This window comes from Lotus japonicus, chromosome 2 (assembly GCF_012489685.1).
Source record: "Lotus japonicus ecotype B-129 chromosome 2, LjGifu_v1.2".
Classification (NCBI taxonomy): domain Eukaryota; kingdom Viridiplantae; phylum Streptophyta; class Magnoliopsida; order Fabales; family Fabaceae; genus Lotus; species Lotus japonicus.
This window is the reverse complement of record NC_080042.1, coordinates 73,192,245-73,213,984: the sequence shown is the minus strand read 5'-3', so window position 1 is coordinate 73,213,984 and position 21,740 is coordinate 73,192,245. Positions and strand designations below refer to the sequence as shown.

At 37.3% G+C, this 21,740-nt stretch overlaps 1 protein-coding gene and 1 long non-coding RNA gene across 3 annotated transcripts; one reads left to right on the top strand and one right to left on the bottom strand.

Moving 5' to 3' along the window:
• Window positions 1-11,327: 11,327 nt before the first annotated feature.
• Window positions 11,328-12,480, bottom strand: LOC130735657 (uncharacterized). Its single transcript, XR_009018532.1, has 3 exons — window positions 12,215-12,480; window positions 11,943-12,040; window positions 11,328-11,822 (listed from the first exon to the last, which is right to left on the bottom strand). It is a non-coding gene; the product is annotated as an uncharacterized LOC130735657 (long non-coding RNA).
• Window positions 12,481-12,957: 477 nt separating this feature from the next.
• Window positions 12,958-20,868, top strand: LOC130739411 (RNA-dependent RNA polymerase 1-like). 2 transcript variants are annotated; one of them, XM_057591686.1, is made up of 5 exons: window positions 12,958-13,069; window positions 14,219-14,757; window positions 16,477-18,320; window positions 18,918-19,068; window positions 19,835-20,868. In XM_057591686.1, the coding sequence occupies exons 2-5, from the start codon at window positions 14,245-14,247 to the stop codon at window positions 20,660-20,662; spliced, it is 3,336 nt and encodes a 1,111-aa protein (XP_057447669.1). In that variant the 5' UTR covers window positions 12,958-13,069; window positions 14,219-14,244; the 3' UTR covers window positions 20,663-20,868. The 2 variants fall into 2 exon arrangements, with proteins under 2 accessions (XP_057447669.1, XP_057447670.1); XM_057591687.1 differs by having other exon boundaries at window positions 13,067-13,206.
• Window positions 20,869-21,740: the final 872 nt, after the last annotated feature.

Here is a 21,740-nt window from a genome sequence, read left to right as displayed (position 1 = left end):
GGTTCCAGCCCTGTGAATTGATAGAATTGAAGTCTGGTACCCATCTATTGGAACATACTATTACATGTTGAATTTCTTATTTTTCAATATTTATTTCATTATTTTTATCTATATCTATGTAAGATTGGATACTCTCACCACAAGTTGTGTGTGAGGTAGACAATATTATTTATAATAATAAAATGACAGAATATGCTAAGAATATTCTGAGGCATATTACAAAGTAAATCAATAATTAAATAAATGAATATCCCATAGGATATTACTCCTAGTTATCTCTAACACCCCCCGTCAAGCTTAGCGTTGGATTAAGACCAACCCGAAGCTTGGATCTAAAAAGGTCAAACAATGGACGAGGCAACGCCTTAGTGAAAATATCAGCAAGTTGGAGAGAAGTGGGCACATGACGAACAGCTAATCGACTAGAGGAAACCAGCTCACGAATGAAATGACAATCCAAGTCAATGTGTTTGGCATGCTTATGCGCAACGGGATTTTGAGCCATAAATAAAGCACTCTGGTTGTCACTAAGAAGAAGAGGAGTCGCGGATAACCGAACACGAAGCTCATGAAGAAGATTAAGCAACCAAACCAGCTCAGAAGCAGTATTAGCCATAGCTCGGTACTCAGATTCACAACTAGAGCGAGCAACAGTGGGTTGTTTCTTGGCACTCCAAGACAAAAGATTATCACCAAGAAAAATAGCATAGCCGTAAGTAGAGCGACGAGTGTCCGTGCAGCGAGCCCAATCAGCATCACTATAACCAAGAACAGCTGGGGAAGAGGTACGACAAAACGTAAGACCAAAATGTTGCGTGCCACAGACATAACAAAGAATGCGTTTGACAGCCTGAAAATGATCCATAGTCGGAGCCTGAAGGAACTGACTAACAGTGTTAACAGCATATGACAAGTCAGGGCAAGTAATAGTCAAATACTGCAAGGCCCCAACGAGAGAGCGATAATGCGTAGGATCGGAGTAAGCCTCACCAGAACCGACAAGATGAGAACCAACAGCCAAGGGCGTAGAAACATGACTGACCTCAAGCATCATAGCACGAGAAAGCAAATCATGGGCATATTTGGCCTGTCCCAAGAACAAACCATCAGCAGTGTAAGTGATCTCAAGGCCAAGGAAGTAGCCAAGCTGACCCAGATATTTAATGGCGAACTCAGCATTAAGGCGAGCAATAAACTGAGTCAGAAGGGACGAATCACTACCAGTAAGGATGATGTCATCCACATACACAAGAAGATAAAGAGTAATATGTCCTTTGTAGAAAAAGAATAAGGATGGATCAGCCCGACTACACGAAAAACCATAACGCAGGAGAAAAGAGCTCAAGCGCTGAAACCAAGCACGAGGCGCCTGTTTGAGGCCGTAGAGGACCTTGTTCAAGCGACACACATGAGTCGGGAAACGAGGATCAACAAATCCAGGAGGCTGCTCCATATAAATAGTCTCAGTGAGATGACCATGAAGGAAAGCATTTTTGACATCCAACTGATGAAGCTGCCAATCATTAAGCACAGCAAGAGATAAAATAAGGCGTACAGTAGTAGTTTTGACAACAGGACTGAAAGTAAGTGAGTAATCAAACCCTGGAATCTGTGTGAAACCCTGAGCCACCAAACGCGCTTTTAAGCGCTCAACAGTGCCGTCACTATGGAATTTTGTGCGAAAAACCCATTTACTTCCAACAACATTGGTAGTAGAAGGACGAGGAACCAAAGTCCAAGTACAATTCTTATGAAGGGCAGAAAGTTCATCCTCCATTGCTGCCAACCACTGAGGATGCTTCATAGCAGATTTGAATCCCTTAGGCTCAGTAACAGTATGCAAAGCAGTGAGAAGACCAGTAGGCTGAGCATGAACCAAGGCATATCGCAGATTCGGCTTAAAAATACTATTCTGAGAGCGAGTCTGCGGACGAGCAACAATAGGAGCAAGTGGAGCCTGAGCCACAGCAGGAGGAGTAGCAGGTGGTGAAGCAGCCTGAGCCTGAGGCCCAACAGGAGGGGTGGCCGGCTGTGCTGGGGAAGTAGGAGCCGGCGAAGGTGGTGCATCGTCAAGAGGAACCGGCAGAGCAGGTAGGGCATCTGAGTCAGCACAAGAGGGACAAGACAGAGAACCTGTAGGCGGTGAATTCTCCGGAACAACAGGAAGAACGGATGGTGGAGATGGAGGAGAACCGGCAGCCGGTTCATAAAATGTAGAGACCACCAAGTCATTAGGTGAAGAGTGAGAACCTGCAAAAGGGAAGCAAAATTCATCAAATTGAGCATGACGGGACACATAAGTCCGAGAAAGAGCCGGATCGAAGCACTTAAATCCCTTGTGGTGACTGCTATATCCCAAAAATATGCAAGGAGTACTCCGAGGGCTAAATTTATTTTTCATGTAAGGACGCAAGCACGGGAACACCCGACATCCAAAAGGATGAAAATTAGCATACGTAGGCGCAACATGGAACAGAAGCTGAAATGGAATCTGATTAGAGAGCACCTTAGAAGGGACACGGTTAATAATATAGACCGCAGTACTGAAAGCATCAACCCAATAGCTAGTATGGACATGTGAGTGATACAACATAGCAAGACCAAGCTCAAGAACATGTCTGTGTTTCCTTTCAACTCGTCCATTTTGTGCCTGAGTATGAGGGCATGAAAAACGATGAAGCACACCAGAGGAAGCAAATAAAGTCTGGACTTTGTTATTAGTGAACTCGGTGCCATTATCACTTTGAAAAACTTTGATCGACCGGGAGAATTGATTTTCCACAAACGCTTTGAAGCGAACAAGAACGTCATAAAAATCAGACTTGCGCTTTAATGGATAAAACCAAGTAAACCGGGAAAAATCATCCACAAAAATAACAAAGTATGAAAAATCATCAGCAGAAGCAACAGGAGATGGTCCCCACAAATCACAATGGATAAGGTCTAAAACTGCAGAAGCTCTTTTATTATTATCATAAAAGACTAGACGTTTACTTTTAGCCATCTGACAAGAAGTGCAACAGATAGGCTTAGGCAAAATAGAAGAAACATTGAAACAACCAAGTTTATGCAACTGTTGAATAGTTTCAAAATTAACATGTCCTAATCGTGAGTGCCACAATTCAAAGGAGGCACGAAGTAATGGAGAACTGGTAGTAAGCAGCGCCTGCGATCCTTGGTCAAGCACATAAAGTCCGTTATCACATCGGCCCCTTCCCAGAACGGCGCCTGTCTGTCGGTTCTGAATAACAAAAGAATCATCCAGAAAAATAGCTTTAGCATTATGGTTACGAGTCAATTTGCTAACAGAGACAAGATTTTTAGTTAATTGAGGCACAACCAAAACATTAAATAAAGGAACAGAATGTGAAACAGAACGAGAACCAATATGAGTAATATGTAAACCAGCCCCATTACCAACAAGAACACGATCATTACCAGAGTAGTCCTGAGAGTCTGTCAGCTGAGATAGAGAAGGAGTCATATGAGAAGTGGCACCTGTATCCATGTACCAGTCAGAACGGTTTGAGTTGTCCAATGAACAACCCGCAGCAAATGATTGGGCCAAATTTGCAGACTCAGAAGAACGATCCCAGCGAACCGGACACTTATCAGCATAGTGACCCTGCTCACGACAAATTTGACAGCGAGGTGTGTAAGAGCCACGACGACCAGAGCCACCATTATTGCGACGCTGGCGAGATCCACCATTAGAGTTTCCACGATGGCCACCACGAGAACCACCTCCGGAATTTCCACGGTTGCCATTAGTGGAAGTCTGAGTACCAGAAGAGCGGGGCTGATTGCTCGCATGGAAGGCAGCAGGCGGAGGGGTCACTGATTCTTCAAGAGAAGCCTGAAAAATAGCATGGCTCTCGACCTTACAAAGAATGTCAGTAAAGAAAGGTAGGGGTACCTGATCAAGCTGACCCGTGGAAAAATTTGCATATGAGGGGCCAAGACCACGAAGGAACCAGTGAACTTTATCATCATTAGGCACAGGTGCACCAATAGCAGCCAGCTGATCACAGATAGTGCGAAATTTCCGCCCGTACTCAGAAACTGAGAGAGAACCACGACGCATGAGTTGAAGTTCATCACGGAGACGTAGTTCACGTGCCTTGCTGCGAGAGGCATAAGCAGAGTGTAAAGCAACCCAAACATCACGAGCAGTGGTGGCGCTGAGAGTCTCAGATAAGGCCTCCTCGGTGAGGGAGGATAGAAGCAGACTGTTGACATTACGATCTCGAGCCTGCCACTCAGCATAAAGAGGATTTGGAGAGGGAACACCATTACGTACTGGTTGAGTAACAGTTTGTGCAAAGGTCTATTGAGTAAATTCTGACGGAGGATCAACGGTAGGATCAACAATATCATACAAGTTCTGATTCTGAAGAAGAGCAGTAACTTGTTTACGCCAGAGGAGAAAATTATCTGGTTTAAGTTTCACCGTAAGCATATGCACCAAAGTATTCATGGAGAAAGTCGGAGGAGTAGCATCAGAAGCCATGTGGAAAATAAAAAATCAAGTGCCCCAAAAGGTAAAATTAAACTGCTGTGAACCACTGGGAAAGGGAAAAAAAAATCAGTTCGGTCAAACAGCAAAAAAAATTGAAGTGAAAAAGCAACCGGCGTTGAACACGAGGGATGATGGAGTGCAGCAGGAGACAGGTTGACTGGGCACGTGTCTAGCGGCGCACGTGTGTGTGAAGTTGGCGGCTGGACAAGACACCAAGCTGGCTGGCACGCGGATGACCAAGGAAGCTGTCGGCGTGGGAAACAAGGTGTCTGGCGGCGGGAGACAAGGAAGCAGACAGCAGCAGGCGCGAGTGCACAAAGGGGACAGCACGGAGCACAAGGAATCTGGCACACGGAATCCCAAAACCGGCTTGGAGACAAGGTTGTCTGGCGGCGCGGATGACCAAGGTTGAGGATGACTTCAGCGGCGCGGAAAGCTGGTAGAGGATGACGTCAGCGGCGCGGAAAAGGATTGTAGGAAAATAAAAAGAGAAAGAAGACTGTGGGAGGTGGCGGCACAGAGAGAGTTTGGAGGCTAGGGTTTCAACCTAAACCTGATACCATGTAAGATTGGATACTCTCACCACAAGTTGTGTGTGAGGTAGACAATATTATTTATAATAATAAAATGACAGAATATGCTAAGAATATTCTGAGGCATATTACAAAGTAAATCAATAATTAAATAAAGGAATATCCCGTAGGATATTACTCCTAGTTATCTCTAACAATCTATTTTACTACTTTTTTTGGAAAAGTTATATCCAATATGTGATTATGAAGGAGTGTAAGAAGGCTTTTGACGTGGACGAATGAGGAGAAAACTGTTGTATATGATGACCAATGTCGAAGCAACATATCAAGACCGAAGTCACAATTGTGGGTTGCAACTGCTAAATAACCAGCTACTTTATTAAAGTGGCGTTGAACATTATGGAACATTAAAAATTCAATATAATATCTCTTCATCAACGTGTTATCATTTTCTTCTTACAAATAAAAGATGAATACTGCTGTCTTCACATCTTTTTTGTAAATTATTTATTTAATTTTTTTAAAGGAAAAAAAGCTTAAGTTAATAATTTATAAAAAAAAAATAGATAGTTAAATTGAATCTTCGTGCATCTCAATGAACCAATAAAATTATAAATAAATAAAATATAAAAATGATATTTCACTTATCTTAAATGTGATTGGTCCACCTAGGATATGGATTATTTAACCCAAATTTTTTTAATGGTCATTTAAACTATATATATAGTTGAAAAAATTACAAATTATTAGTATATAAATTAATTTGTTTATTTTTTTTATAGGAAAATGTTAGTGGTTAGTAATTACAAATGCTCATCATCAGGGTTCGAACCCTGGACCTCCATCTCCAACACCTATTTCTATCACACCCATTAATTTGTTTATCTTAATAAATTAAAGAATTAATTGTATTAAATTGTAAAATCGCTCGTCCGTGCATCGCACGGAAACGGGCAACTATCCTAGTTTATAGAAGATGGAAAACGCGAGAAAATGAAAATTTCGCGATTCCGATTTTTCCTGAGCGTTCCTCTGTGAATTCTAAGATAGATTCTGGCGACAGAATTCCAAAACTGGAAACAGGTTTCTCAGAATTAAGGCAAACGATCCAAAGTCGGTGTAAATCTATTTTACCCGAAAAACTATTTTTTGCAGTTGATGTCGGATGAGAAAACTTCTTTCTGAAGAAAGATTAGAAACATCTACGAGTGTGGAATCTTCGTTTGAAGCCCCGAATAGAAAAAGTCTCAATCGACAGTTTATTTTAAGGTTCTTGAGCTATCAGAGATTCAGTTTCGGCAAACTTCCGAGAATTAGATTCGGACATTCGTACATTCCAGGGTTTCGTATCGAAACGCTTGTCATGGAAAGGATTAAGAGAAGTTCTAATATTCCTCTGAATATTTTTGGAATTAGTTCCTATAGTGCTTTAAAAGTAAATTAATCGTTTACTAACGCTCTTGCACCTAAATATTTTTATAGCTCACAGTATAATGCCCCAATTATGTTTTCTATCTAAAGACACATTGATATGCATTTTACATTCCATGTGCTTTTGAAATAACTATTCTAAATTCAATAATTTATGTGTAGGTCCTAATTTAATTATTGATTCCATGCAGAGTGGGGGCCAGTTCACATGCATTTTACATTCCATGTGCTTTTGGAATGTAAGTGGTGTGATGGGGTGAACGGTGGAGCACATGGTGAATTTTCTCCTCGCAATGGGAAGTATGTGAGAAAATTCATTTTCTCCTCAAATTTAGTCTATAGACAATAATTTAATGTTACATGTTACAAGTAACCAAATAAATGTTTAAAGACTTCTTACCTCTTGTCAACCCAAGTCTGATCTTTCTTCTTAATGTACCTTTGAAAACCCTATGGATATGCACCTCTCTTCCTAACTCTCTCGCCTAATATATAGAACATGATTATAAATCATGTGTAATACAATTATATAGTGTGAACTTGAAAATCTAAAATAATGAGATCAATAATTGACCTATAAACATTGGGGTGGACAGACTCATAAAATTGGAACGAAATAAAGATGAGTGAACAATTTCATAATAAATACTAGGGGTGCACATAGGTCAGATCAACCCGATTCGAACCTAACCCAGAAATACAGATTGGTTCGAGCTCGCAAAACAATTTGGATTTGAAGCTAGGCAACTCGAGGTGTTTGGTTCAAGTCTCGGGTTAGGGAGATCAAAATTTGAACCGACTTGAGACCCGACCATACTATCAAAGTCTAGTCGCGTTCCACACTTTCACTAACAACCTTCACATTTCAATACACATTTTCACTCCTAAAACCTAACCCTAGGTGGACTGGTCAGGACTTTGGGTCCACTAGCTAGTGTTGGGCATCCTGACTTGGAAGGGTTCCAGGTCGCAGCGTGCCTCCTATTAAGGGGCCTAACTGAGGATTAGCAAGAGCGACACGTTCCAAGGAAGACGCTGCAGAGAATGTGAATGGAAGACACACTTCATCCTCGAGACTTGGACTTGGTGTTTTACTAGCATGTGGATTGGTTAGGGCGCCTCACCTCGAAGCTAGCGGCTCGACCCTACATATACCATGCGCTTCATGATTTCCTTAAAAAAAAAAATTACACCTACTTGCTTAATCATTATGAAGGTTTTTCCCCTTTTTTATGTCTTTTACCTTTATTCTTTTGGCTCTGATATGTATGGTTGTGCTTGATCATGTGCTAACTTTGACTAACACCTTGGAAGTATTGTTTTTTGATAAAGGTTTTACACTTTCACTTCTTCTATGTCCTTTTTGATATTTTAACTGGAGCCATAACCGCATCCTTTTCTTTCCCAAAGGATTTTATTGTTGTTGGCATTGCTAGAAGTAGAACTTTTTCCAAAGATTTTTCTCAAGATATTGAATATGACAACTGTCTTGCACTCCAACTTGAGTGGTCAAGTTTGAATTTGGGCACACCTGCTTCAAGCATTCAGCAACCTAAATTGAAGCTTTCTCTACCATTAAGGAAAGAGTCATATTTGTTTCTTATTGTTGACTACTATTTTCCCCTAATGAGCTAGCTATATGTCAGTGTTGTTATTGAGGTTTCCATGACCCTGCTTCTTTTGTCATTTGTATTCTTTTTGTTATGCTCATGTGCCTATGTTAGTTGCTTCTCATATTAATTCTAAATTTGGTTTTTGTTTAGTTTGTGAATTATTATTTGTTGGCTCACTGCATCTCCTTTTGCGTTCCTTTCTGTTTTTGTTTCTATTTTGGTTTCATTACAGATAATTGTTGAGTTAATTTTCTTTATATGACCAATTTTGGTGCTTGAATTTGTAGGATATTTCTTGCTGCTTCAGGTATAAGATATTGACACTTGCTCATGTAATTTTATCTTCGAATCTTTACTATATATTATCTCATCATGTTTCCACTACTATAAACCTTTTGAATTTGTTTAGTTTTCCTCCATAGTAATTTATGCCTATATCTCGTGTGTAGAATGAATAAGTGAATATATGGGGATCGGACGAGAAGCACGGTAATGAATTTATAGGTGAATTTGCTAAGGTCTCGGTGCTGCCATGGAGACCTCCAATGCTGGAAGGGCACTTCTTGAAGCACATGATCAAGGGAGATCGAGGAGGATATCAAGAAGATGCTTCTAATTAATTATGTTTTGGAGTTCATATAGCTCTACTAAAGATTCAGATACATACTTTCTCAGAGAACTGATGGGTTCCAGCCCTGTGAATTGATAGAATTGAAGTCTGGTACCCATCTATTGGAACATACTATTACATGTTGAATTTCTTATTTTTCAATATTTATTTCACTATTTTTATCTATATTTATTTTACTACTTTTTTGGAAAAGTTATATCCAATATGTGATTATGAAGGAGTGTAAGAAGGCTTTTGACGTGGACGAATGAGGAGAAAACTGTTGTATATGATGACCAATGTCAAAGCAATATATATCAAGACCGATGTCACAATTGTGGGCTGCAACTGCTAAATAACCAGCTACTTTATTAAAGTGGCGTTGAACATTATAGAACATTAAAAATTCAATATAATATCTCTTCATCAACGTGTTATCATTTTCTTCTTACAAATAAAAGATGAATACTGCTGTCTTCACATCTTTTTTGTAAATTATTTATTTAATTTTTTTTAAAGGAAAAAAAAAAGCTTAAGTTAATAATTTATAAAAAAAAATAGATAGTTAAATTGAATCTTCGTGCATCTCAATGAACCAATAAAATTATAAATAAATAAAATATAAAAATGATATTTCACTTATCTTAAATGTGATTGGTCCACCTAGGATATGGATTATTTAACCCAAATTTTTTTAATGGTCATTTAAACTATATATATAGTTGAAAAAATTACAAATTATTAGTATATAAATTAATTTGTTTTCTTTTTTTATAGGCAAATGTTAGGGGTTAGTAATTACAAATGCTCATCATCAGGGTTCGAACCCTGGACCTCCATCTCCAACACCTATTTCCATCACACCCATTAATTTGTTTATCTTAATAAATTAAAGAATTAATTGTATTAAATTGTAAAATCGCTCGTCCTTGCATCGCACGGAAACGGGCAACTATCCTAGTTTATAGAAGATGGAAAACGCGAGAAAATGAAAATTTCGCGATTCCGATTTTTCCTGCGCGTTCCTCTGTGAATTCTAAGATAGATTCTGGCGACAGAATTCCAAAACTGGAAACAGGTTTCTCAGAATTAAGGCAAACGATCCAAAGTCGGTGTAAATCTATTTTACCCGAAAAACTATTTTTTGCAGTTGATGTTGATGTCGGATGAGAAAACTCCTTTCTGAGGAAAGATTAGAAACATCAAAATAAATGGGTTTACGAGTGTGGAATCTTCGTTTGAAGCCCCGAATAGAAAAAGTCTCAATCGACAGTTTATTTTAAGGTTCTTGAGCTATCAAAGATTCAATTTCGGCAAACTTCCGAGAATTAGATTCGGACGTTCGTACATTCCAGGGTTTCGTATCGAAACGCTTGTCATGGAAAGGATTAAGAGAAGTTCTAACATTCCTCTGAATATTTTTGGAATTAGTTCCTATAGTGCTTTAAAAGTAAATTAATCGTTTACTAACGCTCTTGCCCTAAGCGTAAGCGAATAAGACTCGCGTTATAACTTATATCGATTTTAATACTATTCTTAGTCTTTTCCTGAACTTTATCCTTCATAATTTATTCCATTCGGTAAACACTTGTTCAGGTTTCCCTTCACGATACATCGAACCTAATCGTGAATAGAAATTTCATTAATTTATTCTAAGCTTAAAAACTTGGGTCTCACACAAATCGCAGCCCAGAAGCTTCGAACTCAAAACGGTCATAACTGCGCCATCATCTCCATATTCCCCTTTTCCAGATCCGTGCTGCCACCACCTCTTATTCTCGTTTCCGGCGTCGTCACCTCCTCCCTCTTCTTCTCTGTCCAAATCACACCACCACAGCTTCCAAATCAACCACCACCGAGCCTTCTCTTCCCTTCACCCTCGCAATCGTGTCAACCGACCACCACCGAACCGTTCTCCTTAAAATGCGAACCACCCTCCATCTCCTCATCTCAGATCTGAAACCGAAGCACCTCTACCTCCTCCCTGAAGTCGCGCTGCCACCACCACCTCTAGGTTCGCAGCGCCGCTGTCTTTACGAGTTGATGAAGGAGAGTGGATAGGGATATGTTAGCCATCAATAGTTTCCAGAAGCAAGGAGAAGAAAAGGGGACCTTAGGGTTAGGGTTGATCATCTACAATTTTACCCTTTTAGCATCCATCTAATCATGACCGTTCAATTAAAGTATATTCCAAAATACTTAAATCTAATGGTGATTAAGTCTGGTCCATCTATGGACCAAAAATAAAAGTGACCACCCTAGTGGGCACCGAAAGTTTGCCAAAAATTAAAACTGCAACAGTTAGTCAATGTGAGGGACGTTATAGACTAATAAATTCCTTGAGAAACCAAAACTGTCAGATCGTAATAAATAAGGGATCAAAAATGCTATTAAGCCAAAATTCTAAAAATAATTGATAACTCTACGAATAAATAAGTTTTTATAATCTTTATTTTGTTACATGGAGGGCCTACTCAATCTATACATTTTAATTGGATATCAAAATAAAATGGTACTATATAATTGTGAATTTGAATGAATTGGATTGGACGTTTACACTTTCTGTGTAAATTTATTGGAAAAAAACAGTGGTGACTATTGACTACAATAATAAAATAATAATAATAATGAATTTGGGATTGTGAAGCTTCCGTTTCTTATTAAATAAGAATTCCAAGGTAAGAAAGGATTTAGAAAAAGTGTAGTACCCTCTCAAAGTTGTTACTTGTCTTCATGTATTGATTTTCATAGTAATTAATGAATGAGAAAGACAACTATTCAACCAACAGAATAAAAAACCAAAAGGTGGAGAGCCCACTACATCATTTGTGCATTCCTTTCATTCAAATTGAACAAAGTTGTATCCTTTGCTCTTCCATCATCAGACAGGGCAGCTTCATGGGACAAAATATTCCCACATTTTTTTAAATATTTCTTTTATTCTCTTCCAGAAACAATAATGACCAAAAGTTCAAATCAAAGCAGTGTAGTAGATACCTCAACAAACATGTTCGTGATGCAACTTTTGCTTATATCAGGATCACCATGAAGCCACATGACACTGATCACTTCTCCATTTACATAGAATGATTGTTCACCTTGATTACACAGACTTCCTGATTCATAAAAAGTTAAAAATCAAATCAATGCTTCCGCATGTCTGCCCCTTATTTGATGTTTATATCAACAAAAGTGAAGAAAAAAGTTGTTTCAGTAAGGAACTTAGTGTCTCTCACCTCGTGAAAACCTTAGCAATCCTACAAATCCATCCATGAAATCCCTTATCATTCAGGACTGGTTGTAGGAAGAACCTCAATAAGGCATGAAATTGGGGCTATCGGGATGCAAATAGGAAATAGAAAACATTGAGTCAAAATTCAGCACAAAGATAAGTTAGTTTCTTACTATAACAGGGGTAGCAAAGGCAGAACGATGAAAGGAATCAAAGAAGAAAAATGGTTAAAAGGAAAACAGGGTTAGAAAAACCCAGAAAAATCAGAAAAGGTACCTTTTTCAGCTTCCTCGTAATCATCCTCTTCTTGGTTCAGAAAAGATGCTATGAACGTGATGAACCCGGGGATTCAGAAACCCAAGAATGGGAAAAATCTTGCCTTCACTCACCATCTGAATTTCAAGGTGTGTATGTGTGGGAGATTGATATAAATCACGGCTACCTCTCATCTAAAGATGAAAACACTTATTTGAAAGAATCCAGAAGGCCAAAAGCCCAAAACTTAATGCACCATGAAGATGAAACTCCAAACGTCTAAAACGGCACATAAGGATACAAAAGGCCAAATTGAGAGCATCCAATGGCCAAGATTTCATCATGATTAATTATATCAAATTTACTTAATTACCCATGCTTAAATTATCACTCATGTGCAATGAATAACTGAGTTACTAAATTGCCCTCAAGGCTGCAAAAACTTTGCTTTTATATAGATTATAGATATAGATAGATAGATAGATAGATTATAGATAGATAGATTATAGATTATAGATATATAGATAGATTATAGATTATAGATTATAGATAGATGTTATCTTCACACTCTCTTTGAGGGTGAGGGGGAGAGAGGTGGAATGAAGAGAGAGATAGGAAGAAAAGAAAAAGTAAGAGAGAGAAAATATTAGATGTGATAAATGATAAGAGGAGAGAGATAGAAATAAAAAGAGGTGGAAATGAAGTGTTTTAAAAATGAGGTTTGTATATATCATTACTCGTTTCTTATATATTAAGTTTCTTATATATTAAGAAATCGAAACTTTTCCATTCCACGCACTAATCTAGTCAGTTTTGGAAAAAGGAAGCAGCACTACTGTACATGACAACGGGAGTGTACTCTTGCTTGTTGACTTGGTATTGACGTCCTTGCTTTTCTCTCTGTTTTTTTGTTCAATTTCTCACGATGATACACAACTAACACAAGTGATCACTTGCTAATGCTCAATTTCTCATCAACACTCTCTTTCTCTCGATTTCCCAAAGCTTTTCATGTACAGCAGTTTGTTCTTACTGTTTGTGATGATCTTCTGTGGTTGATGCTTTTCTGTTATGATGCTGCATTTTTTTTGTCAAGTTTGCATTTTGTTATATCTGTTGCATTTCAAATTGGTTGTCGATGATTAAACTTCAACAAAAAGTAACGGTTCCGGGTTTTTCTATGTTTGTGGTTTCCTTGAATAGGGTTTTTTTTTTTTTTCTTGGTCTTGTGATTATATTTTTGAATTTTATTATTTTCCGAAAAGAGGTTTTAGGGGTGAGTTTTGGAATAAGGGTAAAAATGGAAAAGTGTTGGATCAGTCGTAACCCACATATCAAAATTCTTGGACCAGTTTATTTATTAAATTTGTATTGCAAATTGATCAGTCTCTATTGTGCACCCAAAGTTTGACTGGTTTTCTATGTTCTTTTTCAATCTGTTTTGTCCAAAAGACTGAATGTAGTAGGTTTTCTGAAGTGCCATGGATCCTATATAACTTGTTAAAAAAATTAGATTAATTTTAACCTTTTTTATCTCATACATTTTTATTAATTGGATAGTTATATTATATGAATGTGCTTGTAAGTTTTTGCTGAATGCAGTTTGACTATATGAACCCTATGCATATGTAAGCTTAAAATTCAGGGGAAAGTTCAAATGCTATTAGGGAATAGGTACATTCGTTAAAAAAACATATAGGATACAGTATACATATATTATCATCTATGTAGATTCCATTTTTCCTATATAGCTTTTGCTAATCTGCTTATAAATGTTGCAATTATTATTTTGTGCTGTATAGGGATATTTGCATTTTCAAGAGGCTTCAAGGAAGATTGTTAATTTTGTGGCACTATAAATCTGTTTGATAACATAAATGAAGAGTTTTGCTGACTTGAGTTATGTTAATTTGTAAATTTTATTTGAAATCTTTACATTTCTTTGGCTGTATAACAGTAGAACTAGAGCCTATTTTAACTTGATTTATATTTCTTTTTAATATTTTCTTCTCCAATCCTATCCAGGAAAGCCACAAGAGTTAGCAACAAGGATGCGTAAAACAATCGAGTTGTATGGTTTCCCTTGTCATGTAACTGTGTCAAGTGTAAGGACATTTGTAGAGAATTATACTGGTAAAGGCACTGTGTATGCTATTAAGGTAAGACATGGAAAAGGGCGTGTTCCAAGAGCATTTGCTATTATTCAATTCACCTCTGTGGAGTCTTCTGCAGACATGATGTCCAGAGCTAACAGTTTATGGTATGGGAACTCCTATCTAAAAGTTCGCGAAATGGAAAGAGATATTGTGCCAAAGCCAAGAACCTTTTTGCATAGTTTGAATAATGTGAAACTGTCTTTTGGCTGTCAAATATCAAAAGGAAGATTCTCAGCTTTATGGAATACAGTGAATGTTGAGGTAAATTTTGGGTCTGGAATGAGAAAGTGGCATTTCATTCTGTCCGATAACAATGTCAGATACAAACTTGAGCTTTCATATGAAAACATTTGGAAGTTAGAGCTGCATCAACCACGGGGTGGAATTGCAAAGCATCTCCTGATTCAGGTTGTTGAATTTAAGTTCTCTATAAATGTTTTGTGGCATATTCTTCCTTAGTAAACTACATGACATTACATAATAATTAAAATCCCTTGTATGGTATGGACCTTGCTTTTCCATTGTTGACAATTTATTTTCCTGAAATGCTTGTGACAATTAGGTGTTTCATTTATATGTCTGATGTACGTGTATGTTCTGCATAATGGTTTTTTTTATTGGTCATGATATATCTGGTTTTCGAGTGCTTTTTCAGCAGTCATTTATCTTTGTCAGGAACCAAGATTTTATACTTTGTAGTTTAGACGTGTTTTTCTTCCGGTCCCATTGCCTTGATTAGTTTTATCTTTTGTAATAAAATTGATTTTTGATTGAACAGTATTGGTTTGGGAGTATTAATACAAAGTAATAATATTTTTTGGTTTGGAGTTGAAGGTAAATTCAGATGTTTCATTCTAAATATGGTCAGAAATAGTTTTGCAATTAAAATCAAAGTTTGACATATATGACTGTTCTTTGCAGTGAACTGGTAATTCACATCCTGAAAACCAGATTTACCCTATATTTTGACAGGTAAAAAACTATAGGTTTTTGTGCCTGATAAGATTGGATCGTATCTAAAAAATTAAATTTTATTGAAGAAATTCCTTATCTCCTTCTCTGAATGAAAGAAAGGCAAGAATTGCGATGAAAATGAACTCCCAACCAGGCATGAGAAGAGACCTGAACTATCCTATATTACTAACTTTTCTTGCTCCCTATTGATTATTGTCTATTGAACAGCCTTTGTTATTCTCTTAATTGACTGCTGTTACCCTGTTGAGAAGTCCCCACATTGACCAGATATAGGACCAAAATAGTCCTTATAAAGGGTAGAGCAACCCTCACTCCTAAGCTAGCTTTTGGGGTGGAGTTAGGCTATACCCGAATTCTCATTCACCCTTGACTATGATTCCTCTTAATATGCTAACAGTGCCATGCTTCTACCTGGCAATCTTTTCCTGCCTTTTGTCTTTTACATTGTCTTCAAGAAATTTATTGTCTTATTATATTTAATTTATAACTTTGATGATCTCACTCTGATGTTGAAAACCTATGGTCATAAGTTTTTGTTGCCTTTCATATCGAGCAAGTTTTCCTAATTCAAGTCATTCCGTATCTTTTTCTTCCAAATCAATGGATGTAATTTTTTTTGTGTGCTGAGTGAGTTATTATATATAGGAGATAAACCTCTTTAGGTAATTTATCATTTAGGCTTAATAGCACCTTTGGTCCCTCACTTATCACGGTTTGGCAGTTCTAGTCCCTCATGGAATTTATTAGCCTACAATGTCCCTCACGTTTACTAATTGTTGCAGTTTTAGTTTTTTGTCAACTTCCATCCATTTTTTTGATGGTTTTTAAGAAACTATAAACCATAAAATTGTTAATTAGAAAACATAAAATTGTTCTTCAAACCTTATTTTTAATTGATTTTTTAATTAAAAACCATTAAATATTGGATGAAAGTTGACAAAAAACCAAAACTGCAACAGTTAGTATACGTGAGGGACGTTGTAAGCTAATAAATTTCTTGAGGGACAAGAACTGTCAAATCGTGATAAGTGAGGGACCAAAAATGCTGTTAAGCCTATTATTTAATGGCTCTGGTATTACTGAAAGCCAACTTTTTCATCTTCAATTGTGGACTCTTATCTGACACTTTTGTCTATGCTCTTTAATTGTTAGTTACTTGGCGCTCCTCGGATTTACAAGCTTAACAATCCTACTTCAGGAAATGTATATGAAGATCCTTCAATGAACTATTGCATGGATACCCCTGATGAGCAATGGATCAGAGCAGTTGATTTTACTCCTTTCAGTCGTATCGGGCAGTCTTCTGCTTTGTGTCTGGAGCTTCCTGATGGCCAATGTGTTCCAAATTTCAGGGAAAACTTTGCTTATTATGAAGAAAGTGCGAGGCGATGCACTGTAGAGACAGGACTTCCTTTTTCTCTCAATCTTAGGCTTGTCCCCATTGTTGCTCCTCCTCAAGGCATTGAAATACCATATGATATCTTGTTTAAAGTTAATTCATTGGTTCAACATGGGTGTCTTGCAGGTCCTTCACTTGATAATGACTTCTATCATTTGGTTGATCCATGTAGAATGGACCTTCAGTTTATTGAATATGCTTTAGAAAAATTGTACCATTCAAAGGATTTTTGTTATGAACCCACAAAGTGGCTGACTGAACAGTACATAACGTACCTTAGCTCAAAGAGGCCTCCTCGGTCACCTACAATATCCTTGGATACAGGGTTGGTATATATTCGCAGGGCTCAGGTCACACCTTGCAAAGTATACTTTTGTGGTCCAGAGATTAATGTCTCAAATCGTGTTCTACGCCACTTCCGTGAACATATCGATAACTTTCTACGTGTTTCATTTGTTGATGAGGAGTTGGATAAACTTTATTCAACAGATTTATCTTCACGCACTGATAGGCAGAAAACAGAGATATATGAAAGAATTCTTTCCATCCTTAGAAATGGCATAGTAATTGGTGATAAGAAGTTTGAATTTCTAGCATTCTCATCTAGTCAGCTTCGGGAAAATTCTCTCTGGATGTTTGCTCCTACAACAACTGGATGTACTGCTGCTTACATAAGGGAATGGATGGGAGATTTTCGCCGGATAAGAAATGTGGCTAAGTATGCTGCTAGGCTGGGGCAATCTTTTGGTTCATCTACTGAAACTCTAAGCGTCAGCAGGGATGAAGTTGAGATTATTCCGGATGTGAAGGTTAATGATGGTAGAACCGAATATGTCTTCTCTGATGGAATTGGGAAAATATCTCATGAATTTGCCAGGAGTGTGGCTAGAAAATGTGGTCATAATTCCACTCCATCAGCCTTTCAGATTCGGTATGGCGGATACAAAGGAGTTGTTGCTGTAGACCCAACATCACGTGCAAAGCTATCACTGAGGAAGAGCATGCACAAGTACGATTCGGATAACACAAAGTTGGATGTTTTGGCATGTAGTAAGTTTCAGCCTTGTTATCTGAATCGGCAGTTGATTACTCTCTTATCCACTCTTGGTGTCAGGGACAATGTTTTTGAGAAAAAACAAAGGGATGCTGTTAATCAACTGGACACTATGCTAACAGATTCATTAAAGGCACAGGAGGCTTTAGACTTAATGTCTAGTGGGGAGATCACCAATATTCTGAAGGAGATGCTCATTTGTGGCTACAAGCCTAATGTTGAACCATTTCTCTCAATGATGATGCAGACATTTAGGGCATCAAAACTGCTGGAATTGCGAACAAAAACTAGGATCTTTATTCCAAGTGGAAGAGCAATGATGGGATGTCTAGATGAAACTGGAACCCTTGAATATGGTCAAGTGTTTGTTCAATTTTCCAACAATAGGCTCGGGAATCAGAGTCTTTATGTTATTACGGGTAAGGTAGTAGTAGCGAAAAACCCCTGCTTGCACCCGGGTGATGTGCGTGTTTTGAAGGCTATGAATGTGCCAGCTTTGCACCACATGGTAGATTGTGTTGTTTTCCCTAAAAAAGGAAGCAGGTAATTATTTTCCTTAAATATTTCAACACTCAACAGGACATTATGTCATGCGATCATGAGTTATCTATCATTAAATATGATGCCAATGAATTGTCCTTGTGTTGAAGATTCAAATAAATAAAATTTGTTGAAAAATTATTACCTAGGTATAATATACGTAGGTTTTCCAATTTCATGTGTTTTCATGAATGTACACCGAGAATGAACAAAAGAAAACCTAGCAGGTGCTGTCATGTGTTACAAGAAAATGTCCTTCACACTGCCTTTACTGATATACGTATTTATCAGTGCAGATACAACCTTTATTGTTCAATAAATTTCTATTATCACACTGGATGGAAGGGGAGTTGCCTTCATGCTTCACATGCACTAAACTCACTTTAGTAAATATGATATGCTATGTTGCTGCTGCTTTTAACAAAAGATACATCCATTCTTGATTTTCTGCATTATTGACTCCTTTTTTCATTACAACGTTGCAATTCCATCCAAAGTTATTTCTCTTAGAAATGGAGATGTTGCTTTTTATTTCTTCTTGTTGTCGAGTCTTCCTTTTAAACTGTTTCGTGACACCAATATTTGACTTTTCAATATCAGACCTCATCCAAATGAATGTTCAGGAAGTGATTTGGATGGAGACATCTACTTCGTTTGTTGGGACTCTGATTTAATTCCAAGTAGGACAGAACAACCAATGGACTATACTGCTGCCCCAAATATGGAATTGGATCATGATGTAATGATTGAGGTATTTTTCTTATAGCATGAATGCATGTTATCCGTAGACATTGTTTCATGTTTCTTTGTATTTGCTTTGTTTGAGTCTTATGATTCATGATCTTTGAAGTTTAAAGCTGTTTTGACATTCTCTTGTGTTGCTTTGTTTATATTGTCAACCTGTCATGTCTATATATGTGGCTTTATTTATATTTGTTGTAAATGCATGACACCATTTTAGGCTAGAATATATCTTTGTATTTTCTTCCATAAATATCAAGAGTTACTTTATAATTATTAGGACATATCTTTATTCCCCTTTTCCCTGTTTTCCGTTAATTAGGATTCATGTACAGTCTATAAATATTGGAGATTATACATTGTAAATCTTACTTAGTAAGATCACTAATTATTTAACCCATTCAATTAGACTGCTTATGTTATGTTCAATTGTTTTTCAACATGCTTCATAATTCCATGACATATGCTAAGAATTTTGATTCCAGCATCACTTGTTATGCAAAATTTCAGCCCTTTTATATAAAATATTTTGATAATTACAAAATCCTTTAATATTTAAAATCACGTTTAAGTTGTCACGTGTATCTTTTTCCTTGTGAAATTTGTCAATCCCATTGTTATTTTTAATCTTGTGCAAAGGTTTTTTTTGTAGATTTTATTCCGTTATCTTGAGTTGTTTAAAGTATCTACTCAAACCGGCATCGATAAAGTATCTTTTTTTTGTCTGCATCATGAAATCTAATCACATGTTTTCATGACATGCTTTCTTGTTGCAGGAGGTTGAGGAGTATTTTACAAATTACATAGTCAATGACTGTCTGGGGATAATTGCCAATGCACACACTGTCTTTGCAGATAGGGAACCTTTGAAAGCAATGGCTGAACCATGTATTAAGCTTTCACAGCTCTTCTCAATAGCAGTTGACTTTCCAAAAACCGGTGTCCCAGCTGTTATACCTCAAGAACTTTATTGCAAAGAATATCCTGATTTCATGGAGAAGCCTGACAAACCCACCTACGTGTCGCCTAACGTAATAGGAAAGCTTTTTAGGGAAGTGCAAGGGATTTCATCAAGTGCTGGCTCTATTACATCCTTCACTAAGGAAGTGGCTATAAAGTCATTTGACCCCGACATGGAAGTCGATGGCTTCATGGACTATGTTGATGATGCTTACTATCACAAGGGGAATTATGACTATAGGTTGGGAAATCTGATGGACTACTATGGGATCAAAACTGAAGCTGAAATCCTCAGTGGGAATATCATGAAAATGTCAAAGTCATTCACTAAAAGACGGGATGCGGAAGCAATTACTATGGCTGTAAGGTCCCTTAGGAAAGAGGCGCGCACCTGGTTCAATGATAGCAGTGGTGGTGGTGGTGATGATGCGTACGCAAAAGCTTCGGCTTGGTATTATGTTACTTACCATCACAGTTACTGGGGTTGCTACGATGAAGGTATGAATAGGGACCATTATCTAAGCTTCCCATGGTGTGTGTACTCTCTCCTTGTCCAAATCAAGAAGGAGAAGATAGCCTGGAACAGAAGAAATGCTGACCAATCCTTGGAGTACAGTTTCAGTCATAGGTTGCATTTGAATTAAACAGTTCCAGGTGGACTTTGTACTGATTGACTTTGCATGCATATAGTACGTGGTACTGTCATGATAGAAGATTTGGTGGACTATGATTTTCTATAAACTTTTAAGTCATTGTAAATATGGCAACTCCGGTTTGGTTTATTTTATGGTTTTTGTGGATGCTTTGACATATTTTCATTTTCTGAGAAATTAATTGATGTTGGAATGAATGGATTGTAAATGTCACCGAATGGCATGGCTAGGGAAGGATATGGATTCCCTCTATTCTTCAACAGGGATCCAAGTTTTGGAACCATTCTCTGATCTTTTTTTTTGTACATTGCTATAGTTGAAATTCTTTTATGGAATTTTGTCTTGATAGAGTGTTTATTCTTTGAAAGGAATTTCTGGATATAAATTGGCTGGGGAGATTGGTTTTTTAATAGAAGATATGAATCAAGAGAGAATCTTATTTTAAATTTCCTATAGTATCTATTTTGATTCTAAAAGAGGCATGCACTTGTCCGCTTGTTTCTTTGTTGGTTGAATTGTCTTCTTGAGTAGCTGCAGATGAGTTTGAGTATTTGCATTTGTCACTATCAGTTTTTAAAATGCATTAATTTCTTTACCACATGTGGATAAGAAGTCTTATCTGTCTTTAAAGAGTGCTAGAAACTAAATTAAACCTTTACTCTTATTTGTCTTTGGAGTCATGCCCTCTGCATTTTGACCATTGACATAATATACTATAAACATGGAATGGAATAGGATACTTCAATACATTATAAATCCCATTTTTCAAAATATGATATAGTAACTTTTAAAGACATCCTCTGTTGATTGTTTTTCCTCTTTAATTTCTAGGACATTCTATATTGATTTGTAGTTTTGTTGTATGTTTATAGAACCTTTCAAGCGGTGCTACTTTGCGTGTTCCTTTATGTTTTATTATTTTCGAGTCAAAAGATAATGAAGTTCAACCCATTAGCCTTTTTTGATGAAAACAGGGTTAGCCATGGCTCCCCCAAACTTTTTAGAAAAATCTTATACAGAGTACATAAGCCAAAAAAAAAAATTATTGAATCAAAGCGGATTTTTCAAT

Coding starts and splice junctions, on each gene's coding strand:
- LOC130739411 (XM_057591686.1), top strand. CDS start 14,245: ATGCGTAAAACAATCGAGTTGTATGGTTTCCCTTGTCATGTAACTGTG. Junction 14,758..16,476: donor CAAAGCATCTCCTGATTCAG/GTTGTTGAATTT, acceptor TTTAATTGTTAG/TTACTTGGCGCTCCTCGGAT. Junction 18,321..18,917: donor TTCCCTAAAAAAGGAAGCAG/GTAATTATTTTC, acceptor TTTCAATATCAG/ACCTCATCCAAATGAATGTT.